The sequence below is a fragment of the Echiichthys vipera genome, assembly GCF_963691815.1.
Source record: "Echiichthys vipera genome assembly, chromosome: 12".
NCBI lineage: Eukaryota > Metazoa > Chordata > Actinopteri > Perciformes > Trachinidae > Echiichthys > Echiichthys vipera.
Window position 1 is genome coordinate 7,897,695 of NC_139837.1, and position 10,588 is coordinate 7,908,282.

The 10,588-nt window shown below is 42.0% G+C and overlaps 1 protein-coding gene across 1 annotated transcript; it reads left to right on the forward strand.

Annotated features, from left to right (window-relative positions):
• Positions 1 to 86: 86 nt before the first annotated feature.
• On the forward strand, positions 87 to 9,828 carry LOC310954867 (proton-coupled zinc antiporter SLC30A2-like; the record flags this gene model as incomplete). The annotated part of the gene is made up of 8 exons (XM_083924555.1): positions 87 to 151; positions 1,609 to 1,817; positions 2,930 to 3,076; positions 5,493 to 5,646; positions 5,733 to 5,943; positions 7,161 to 7,266; positions 7,358 to 7,492; positions 9,557 to 9,828. The coding sequence occupies 8 exons, from the start codon at positions 87 to 89 to the stop codon at positions 9,652 to 9,654; spliced, it is 1,125 nt and encodes a 374-aa protein (XP_083780681.1). The 3' UTR covers positions 9,655 to 9,828.
• Positions 9,829 to 10,588: the final 760 nt, after the last annotated feature.

The window sequence follows — 10,588 nt, forward strand, 5'->3', positions numbered from 1 at the left end:
CGCGTGCTGGAGCAGGTGGCAAGTCGACGAGCTTTGTTTTAACATTGAACTTAAACGGCTTCCCTGACGTGTAGTCACCCGAGGGTATGGAGCTATCAACGGATTCAGAGAAGCAACTTCTGATTGAGACTCATTTGGAGCCTCTAAGATGGTACGTTATTATTCTTTTTATCCTCTCATGTGCTCAGTGTTTAACTCTTCTGTTTCTCAGGACTAGTTCTTCCGATACCGCAGCCTCTGATAATGCCTAAAGGGCCGGTATCGGCATCAGTAAGCAGTAGTACACAAGTCTCTGCATGGATCTAATACCATGTAAATTAGTGCCAATTTTATTTTTTCTCCTTTAAATTAGTTTTTGTTTGTTTTCTGTTAAGACGGACTGTAAAACTTTGCACAGCAGCTGAATTCTACGATAACGTGAGATCATGCGACAATGCCGTTCACGTTCCACATCAAAATCCATTTTGTCAGGCTCCAAGTGATGCGTTTGTGTTGCGGCTAGAAGTCCCATCAATCAGTGTCCTGTGAGGAGCTACTGGCAGTTGAGGGAGGAGCGTAGACTGTATAAAAAGTGAACGTAGCATACCCGTCAGGGTCCGTTCTCTCATCTCGATCCAAACTTACTCGCCTATGGGTGTCGCCATTTTGTCAGAATTGGACTCCACCTCATTTCCTCTTACTAAAAGAGGGCATGTATGTGACGTTGGGGGGAGGGAGATACGTCCATCTGGCTGATGTATACCTCCGAGGAAAAGTGAGAACCAGCAGCTAGCTGTCACTCAAGAGGCCGCACCCTTAATTATTCATAAACTTTAACCTCCAATAAAATAAAAACTAGGCTGGTACAAAAACATTTACCCCCCTCAGTGTTGTCATGGAGATATGACCTAAACATGCAGACTATTAAGTTTTTGTACCAGGACTTAAACAGGTTTAATGATGCTGTGAAAACAACCTGTTTAACATGGGGGTCAATGAGAAACTGCTCTACTGTGCAAACTGCTCCTAGTGGACACTCGGAGAACTGCAGTTTTAGGCACTTCATATTGGATCAATCAGGAAGTCGCTGTGGTGGGGGCTTGGGGCGGTGCGGGGGTGACTGACATGAGGCAACCCTTTATCAAAACAAAAATGGCGGCTCCCCTAGAGGTTAGCTTAGATGCTACAATAGCATCGGTTTGATCAGAACTGGAGTTTTCCTTCAGTTATAGAATAGAAGAGAAGAGAAGAGAACAGCACTGAATGCTTTTCTTTACGTAAAATATGTTTTCTCTCTTCTCCGAGAGTTTGACAGACGGATGGTTCATCCAATCACCTGCCGGCCCTTTACCTATCGGTTTCCAATGAGGCCTTCTCTCACAGAGTTCTATGAAACAAACCATCTGACGAGTCATGTTACTGTCAAACTAAATGATAAAAGAAAGAGCTATAGCACTCGTTCTTTGTATTTGTTCATGTTTTATAAAAGATGCCCTACAACAGCCAGAGCAATCATTAATGGTCAATGCACTGGTATCGGATCGGTACTCGGTATCGTCGGGTACACAAGTTCAGGTGTCAGGATGGTTATCTGGAAGGAAAAACTAGTGTGGGAACATTTCTACTCAGGACGAGTTCTCCAGAAGACAAAGGTTCAGACTCTGCATCAGAGTCCAGCGAAGACGCCTCCAGCGTGGACGGTCTGTGGCGTCCCGACCGGCTCTGCCAGGAGACGCACTCCACGTCTGCGGCTGAAGGTGACGAGAGACGCTTGGCCAGAAGGAAACTTTTCATGGCCTGTGTCGTCAGCATCGTCTTCATGACCGGGGAGGTGATCGGTGAGAAAAACATTGTAACTGTAACTGTAAAAATGTATCTTTCTAAAGGAGTGTTTTAACACATGGTTCATACAGTTGTGTCCTTAATTACCCTTTATTTTGTCATCCATGTAAAGCAGGGGTGTCAAACTGATCCAGTAAAGGGCCGTGTGGCTGCAGGTTTTCATTCCAACCAAGCAAGAACACACACATCGACTTACTCAATCACCTGAACTGTCTTCACACAGTTGATTTGTTGGACCAAGTGTGTTTTTGATTGGTTGGAATGAAAACGGCCCTTTACTGGATCAGTCTGACACCCATGATGTAAAGTGTCGGTGTGAATTATTGAATGGTTGTTTGTAATGAGCTTCAGGACACACCGATGGAAAGTAACTGAGCACATTGACTCAAATATTGTGCTTTTTGATATGAATTGTTTTTATTTTCAAGATGATTATATATTTATTATTCATTTTATATATTATTTATTTATAAGAAAACTAATGCAACCCTCACTTTAGTGTGTTTTAGCAGTATACTGAAAGCAGCAGAAAGAGCATAATTTGATATAATGTTTATTTATTGCAAATAATATCGCGATATATTCAATGCAGCTCTACCCTCCACGCGAGATGCTTAAGTACAATTTTGAACTTTCATTGCACTTGAAAACTACAATTTCCTGCTATTTAACACATCTACACCAGTACAACTCATGTTTAACTTAACCTTTATCTGAGAGCTTTACTTTGTGACCCTAACTATAATTTTATATTAAGAACAAAACATTTTTCATGTACACCTTATAAGATACGGTCACTTCTATGGATGAGATCATATAAAAGAAGTAAAACTGACCATGTGCAACATAAAAACATATCACCCGATATCAGCTGACGACAGATACATCTACCTGTTTATTTACGCTCGGTAGGTAATAAGAAATAGTCATAACAGAAAAGCCGCATTACGTTTTTGGTCATTTGGAAACAGTGTCACGATGACCGTTTGTCCTCCAGAGGGCACTGACAGGTTCATTTTTACACCGTAAAATGTCACGATATATTTTTGAAGCAATAAAAAAAATCAAATGAATCTAAATGATGTCCTAATGACCTCGTTCTCTGCAGGAGGATACGCTGCTCACAGTCTGGCCATCATGACCGATGCAGCACACCTCCTGACGGACTTCGGCAGCATCCTGATCAGCCTCTTCTCTCTGTGGATCTCATCCAGGCCTCAAACACCGACCATGACCTTCGGGTGGCATCGGGCAGGTGAGGCCCAAATAACCTTTGGTTGGAATCATCATCACAACCTTTTAAAGGAGTAGTTCAACACTTTGGAGTGTTGCTTTCTTTCTTAAAGGGAGATGAGAAGATACCATAATTATTATCATTTTCATATTCTATCACCTTAGCTGTGCTTGTTTACACTTTTCTGCTGTAGTAACTGCCATAACATATGAGTCATATTCACATTACTATGCTTGCATCTCTGGAAGTGTGTCTGTCTCTCTCTGTCCAACTGTCCGTCTTTTCTCTCTTTCTCTCTCCTTTTCTTCCTCCCCAACCGGTGCAGACAGATGTCCGTCCTCCACAGAGCTGGGTCTGTCTGACGTTCCTGTCTGTTATAGGGAAGGTTTTCAACGCCACCGTACTCTACGGGGGAATTATTGGGTCTATGTAAATCACAAATAAGTCATAGAGTGTGGTCTTTACCTACTCTGTAAAGTGTCCTGAGATAACTTTTGTTATGATTTGACACTATAAATACAATTGAATTGAATTGAATAAGACACCCATCTTTTATCCGCGCGTCATGTGTGAACGACGGACACTGACGTCATGTGGCGTGTGACAAAATCACCTTTTTTTGTTGAAATATCGATTGAATCGTCACTGACGCAGAGCTGCATTGATTGCCGTCTGTTTGTCTGTTGTGACTTTGAGCGTAACGAGTGTGTAATTCACTGTTAGTTTGCCACTTTCACGTGCAGCCGTGTTGTAGCCGTTGCCTCCTGTTTACAATTTTGTGCCAAGCCAAGTTATTCTCTTGGCTCTGGTTCTTCGTATTTACTGTACAAACATGGGAGTGGTGTACTTCTTCTCATATGATGCTCAGAAAGAAGTCAGTGTATTTTCTAAAATGTCTGACTGCTCCTCTAAATGTTTCTTATGTCTTTGTTTTTACATCTTTCCTTTTTAAGATTGAGTTGTGGCCCTAATGGGGCTTTACTGCAGGGCTCTAAGTTTCCTATACAAACCACAGCTACTTCCTTAAAACGCATGTATAGTTTTGCATTTATTGATGTGATGAGTGTTTTAGTTTGGTTGTACACTCACCGGCCACTTTATTAGGCGCAACTGGTGTCCCCAGATGCTCTCCTGCATTCCTCTGTTGTAACCAGTGGATATTTGAGTTACTGTTGCCTTTCTATCAGCTCCAACCAGTCTGGCCGTTCTCCTCTGACCTCTGGCATCAACGCGGCATTTGCGCCCACAGAACTGCCGCTCACTGGATATTTTCTCTTTTTCGGTCCATTCTCTGTAAACCCTGGAGATGGTTGTGCGTGAAAATCCCAGTAGATCATCAGTTTGTGAATTACTCAGACCAGCCCGTCTGGCACCAACAACCACGCCACGTTCAAAGTCACTTAAATCACCTTTCTTCCCCGTTCTGATGCTCGGTTTGAGCTGCAGCAGATCCTCTTGAACATGTCTACATGCCTAAATGCATGTGGTTGCTGCCATGTGATTGGCTTAGATAAAGTGGCCGGTGAGTGTATTTGTATTGAATCACTTTGTCCTGTTTTTCTTCGAGCATGTTTCATCATTTTTGGGTGATTCCGCAGAATCGGTGCCGGTTGGATGTTGTAACTGTTGAAAACCAAACTTCAGCTCTTTTTTTTGCAGAACTAAATCTGATAAAATACATTTTTTACTACTTAAAATGTGTAATGGGCAATTTCAGGCACTTCACTGTTTTTTTTCCATTGATTACTTAACGACAAATACTTCATATGAATAACAGGACGATAGTTTTTTCCTCTGAATTAGCAAATACATAAAAATTAGCCACATGGCAGCCATGCTGAAGGCATGAGAACACTCAGCACTTAGACCAAAACTACCTTAAAAAACACATTTAAGAAATAATTTAGGTTACAGGACTGAAATTTGGTATTTACCTTCTCGGCTGTAGTTACAACATGAACATGAATGTAGAAAACACACAGACATCTAAGTTTTGGTCTTCGTGGCCTTCAGGAGACTCAGATAATGCTACTTCCTGTTGATCATGTGACTTGGGAAGTGTCCTAAAGTTTTAGAGGGGGTAACAGGACTGCGTGAAAACCAGAGGACGCAATTAAAATATGTGTTTTAACAACATATTGTGAATTTCCAACCACAAAAATATAGTTTACTGCATGTGTAAGTTGAAATTAGTCACACAATAATACAAAAATAAGACAAATCAGGACAGATTGCAGGACTTGCTTATTTGCTTGATAGTAAAATGTATTTTACAGTTACTCTTCATGCAGTTATGCATGTAATGTCCTGGTAATGGAAAAGGCACCGATTTGGTGCAGTAGCCCTTTTAACCAACTGGACTACAAAGTCTGCCTTTGCACACTTGTACCATAAATATAGTTTATTTGTTCCATGATGTTCTGTGTCTGTCTGTCAGAGATTCTGGGCATGTTGGTGTCGGTCGTGTCCATCTGGGCTGTGACAGCAGTGCTGCTCACGTCGGCCTTCCAGAGGATCTCCGACGGAGACTACGACATCGACACCCAGATCATGCTCATAACCTCGGGTTGTGCTGTGGGGGTCAACGTCCTGTGAGTACGACGAGCTCACCATCATGTTTGTTCAGCTGTGATCGCATGCTCTTCTAAAAATAGTGTTGACGTTTTGTTTCGTTTAGGATGGTCCTGATCCTCCATCAGTCCGGAGCCTCACACGGCCACGCTCACAGCTTCACCACCAGCCGCACGCAGATGGTCAAACAGCATCAGGGCCACGGTCACCATCATGGCCACGGCAACGCCAGCGTGAAGGCGGCATTCATCCACGTGGTGGGAGATCTGGTGCAAAGCGTGGGCGTCCTGCTGGCTGCAACCATCATCCACTTCTGGGTCAGTGTGGGCCACAACACTAGAGGGACCGATACATCAGCGCAAACATGTTCACAACGACAATGTCAACGTACTGACGCTAACTAATATAATATTCACCATCGGACATTTGCTAATTAGCATTAAACACAAGTACGTCTTTAGATTTACAAATATTTGTTCATAAATCACAGTATTGGACATTTTAACCTGATAAAAAGTCAGATTCTCAAGATACTCAAGGTCCACTCACTAGCTTCTTCTGGGGCTTTCAAACACATCTCATAGTCTTCATCCATGGATGTAGTTTGATAAGTTGTCATCAAGTAGGGAACTTCGGTCACGTTATAATAGGGCTGGACAATACGACTTCTTTCCCAGTGAACATCATTTCATATCTCAATAACGATAAATATCACGTTGTAGCATGTTCTCTGGTAATTCAATAAATAGTCTTTATGGAAAAACCACATAGTAAAGGTTTGGTAAAGTATTATAGTACTATTTTTGTTTAGTCCTGTGTGAATTTAATGCGCAACAAATGAAAAATATTAGAAGTGTTTTTTCTGATTTTATTGAGAACTTTAGCGCAAAATGTAAACTCAAACTATTTCACATCAGATTTTTGGAAAGAATGAGTTCGTATTTCTTGTTATTATCAGTTTAGATTAAATTGTGCGTCCCGATAAATCGACAATATCTCATGTCATCACGATCTGATTCCATTGAAAGGACAAAAAAGGACAAACGATCACATTAAATTACCGCCCGGCCCTACGTTATAAGTAGGCGGAAACCTCCGGAGCTGAAAAATGAACATGAGGTGCAGTTCCTTGAATGGCCACTTGAGGCTGGCTCCAAAAGTGAGCTAACCCCCTTAGACCCCGATGTTAAAACGCCCAACTGCACAGCAGAAATACAGGTGTACAGCCTGGAACAGAAAACGGTTTTGTTCTCTGGCTAATTTCTCTGTTCAAGACGACTGTAAAATTAAAAAAAAATATATATAACTCACCCGTTTAAATTATATTAAACACCCAAATTATGAGACAAATTCACAAGAATAATCTGTTAATACCCTTAAGTTTCCTGACACTAAGAGCAAACATGAGTAACAAGTGGAGCCGAGTCATCCTGACAAATTTGTTTGATTTGAGTCCACTCCAGTTACACCTTTAAGCTCCATTCTGTGGTTTATTATTTGTTTTTTTATACTATTATCTGTGTATCCCCTACAGCCGGAATATAAAGTAGCAGATCCCATTTGCACGTTCCTGTTCTCGGTTCTTGTTCTTGGAACGACACTTCCAGTCACAAAGGACGTTTTCCGAATCCTGATGGACGGTAAACACACGTCCTACGCCTGAAGTGGTGTCATTAACGTTTAAATGACTGCGGCTTGTGTTAAACGAGTGTCGTCTTTTGTCTTCTGCAGGAACCCCTCAGGACATTAACTTCAACGCTGTGAGAGATCTGCTGCTGTCCGTGAGAGGAGTTGTGGCGGTTCACAGTCTGCACCTGTGGAGCCTCAACATGACTCACTCTTTACTTTCAGTCCACGTGGCCGCAGGTAAAATCAACACTGGTGATCTCTGCTACACACGGTCTGGGCGGCGAGGACGTGGAGCACAGCGTCAAATTAAAGAGTCGAGTAGTCTTTATATTTTCTGCAAAAAGAGAAAGGAATTTAAATTTGATAAATCTGGGGTCTCTGTCAGAAGACGATGTAAACTCTGTGGTAATTGTCCCTTGTTGATTTGTTTTATTCTCAGTTTTTCTTAATTTTAAAGAGGAAAAATCGGATTCTCATCCATGGGCAGTGGGGCATAAAAGGATCACTTTTAGCCACGATTAAAACCTCCAATAATTATGGGCTTCAACATACTTAAAGTAGACCAGCGTGTCGGGACACTTCCTCAGGGTGTCTGTCCTCACAAGTGGATGTATCATATTTGTATTATTTTGGGCTTATTTCAGAACTAAAGTTGTAATCCGTAAGAATTGACATACGTTGTTTCTAGCGATAAGATGTAACTGCAAGCGATCCTCTGGGACTTCATCTCCCAGAGTCCCTTTGGACACCGAACAGCGTCAACTGTGTGACGTCAGTAGATCGGCAGCTCTCACCTCCACGATGCTGTGTGATGCCTTCACAGGCTCCATATGTCTGTTGATCCTCCATCGTGAGTCAGCAGTAATGAAATGTTACTGCAGCGGTCGGACACATGAGAGCGAATTCAGACTTGAACGTTCCGTTTCATTGCACTTGTCAGAAGTCGGAAGTTCACGATTTCTGAGTACAAGTGAACGCAGCATGATCAGCAGTGAGAGCTCCACCTGGGCAGACCAACCACTGCTCGCTGACAAACAGCATCACTAACACGGTGGAACATTTGAATTTAGTCACCATGACACCAGACACAGATATTGTAATACTCGGCAAAGAGACAAGTACAAGTGCTTTCATTAGTGAATCATCGTTTTAACTCACTCTTTGACGGATAGTTACTGAACAGACAATTAACTAGATGTACTTATTTCATCGGGGTTCATATTGAACACAGCCATAACTTTGTGTGTCGGTGTTTCCAGGTTTTCCAGGAACCCTGATGATGCATGTTTAAAGTGAAATCCCAGGGTCTTTTTAGGCAAACTGGGTCATCAAATAAGCCATCAAGACACTAACAGCCTAACACGGATGAGCTCGGGTGAAAAGTTGAACGTCTTTTTTAACCACGAATACTGCTCAAAATAACACCAAACCTCTGCAGTAGCATGAGAAGAGTCCTTACACATTAACTGAAGCACCAAGTTTATTAAAAGAGCAGCTGGGGTCAGATTTACCTACTGGCACCAGCTGCTCTTAATAAAGTCTAGGAAGGAAGAGGAAGAAAAGAAGAGAGAAAGAGAGAAAAGATGAACAGATGGACAGAGAGAGAGACAGACAGACACAAAGACAGACAGAGAGATGCAAGCAACCGCAAAAGTAACTATAGTGATAGCTAAAGCAATGTGAATGTGCCTTACAAGTTAATACAGTTCATATAGCAGAACAGCTAGAGTGACAGAACATGGCAATGATAATAATTATGGTGGCAAACATGGAGTTGAGTTAGTAACATGCATTGATGAGACATGAATGATACAGACAGTGAGGAGAGAAGTTCAGAGTATCTGGAAAAGTATTATCCCCCGGCAGACTAGGCCTATAGCAGCATCATTAAGCAGAACAAAATCAGCTTAACAATAACAACATTGCTGAGGGCTCGTAAGCCCTAGTTGTAAGCTTTATCAAAAAGGAAAGTTTTAAGTTTACTCTTAAATATGGGGACAGTGTCTGCCTCCCGAATAACACTTGGGAGTCGGTTCCACAGGAGAGGAGCTTGGTAGCTGAAGGCTCTGCCTCCCGTGCTACTTTTGGAGACTGTAGGAACGACATAAACCAGTGGCTTATTGTTTTGAATCTGGATACGAGACACTTAGGCAGAGGGATTACCGTGTCTGTAATCACCGTTAGCCGTCTGTCACGAATTTCTACGATAGTTCGTACACAAAATAAATTGTCTTGAAGGCTTATATGATGAGTGTATGATGGTAAACTTTAAGAAAGTGTCGCCTGTATTTGTGTCCTCAGATGAAGATGCTGATGCACAGGTCGTCCTCGTGAAGGCAACAAAGCTCCTGCGCTCTGAGTTTGGTTTCTCCAGCGTCACAATCCAAGTGGAGCGTTAAAAGGACGACTGCTGACAGCAGCGGGACAGTGCGCGGACTGTGGAGACTGACGCCTACTCGCCCGTCTGACTGGAAAGATGGACAACTGGAGTTTGTCTGCAACTGTTTTTAATGCAAGGAGCAGAAAATGACTAGCTTGATTTGTCGTAATCCTCCCTCAGGTGAAACGGTGCTTCCAGCTTCTCCGTATTTTATTTAAAATCTCTACTTAAGAGTGCTGCAAAGGGTTCAGGCCGACATCCAGGACACGGTCAAAGCTCCTCCACTACGACATCAGGACAGAAGAACCCTACACATCCTCCGTCACAGACTGCAAACGTTCACACAGCATCTTTGTCCGTGAAGGAACGAGAAAAATACTCCCTCGTCTCTAAAAAGAAGCACTTTGAGCAGTTTTGCTTACTTGCAGCTTCTGGGTGGTATCTTCAGCACTTATTCTAAGTCACTTTGGATAAATGTAGTGTAATATTCCAAAGGTTAGAGCTGCGGGTCTTAAAATAAAAATATTTATTCATGCTGTTTAATGGTCACGCTTGAGCTTTGTTTATTAAACTGGAGAAAAATGACCAGAAGTCCCAGAGTCGGCTACTTTTCCATCGGGCTGCTGAAAACGCTGTTACGTTACACACAATAAATGATGTTTTATTTATGAAGCAGCAGACGATTTTTGACCGCAGTAGTCCTGATACTGAAATATGTTTTCTGTTTTCTGTATTTGTGACCCAGGTTGATCATTTTGACAGTAATCGTTGATTATTTCACAAGAATTCTGATTATTAATCACACATTTTACAAATTCACTTTTTTTTCCCTTTCAGTTGGTTGAGGTTTATTGTTGTTGCTTTAAATAACAGGTAAATGTTAAATAGAGCTATAGTACTTATAGAGCGCCTTTCTAGTCTTCTGACTACTCAAGGCACTTTCACAGTGTTTG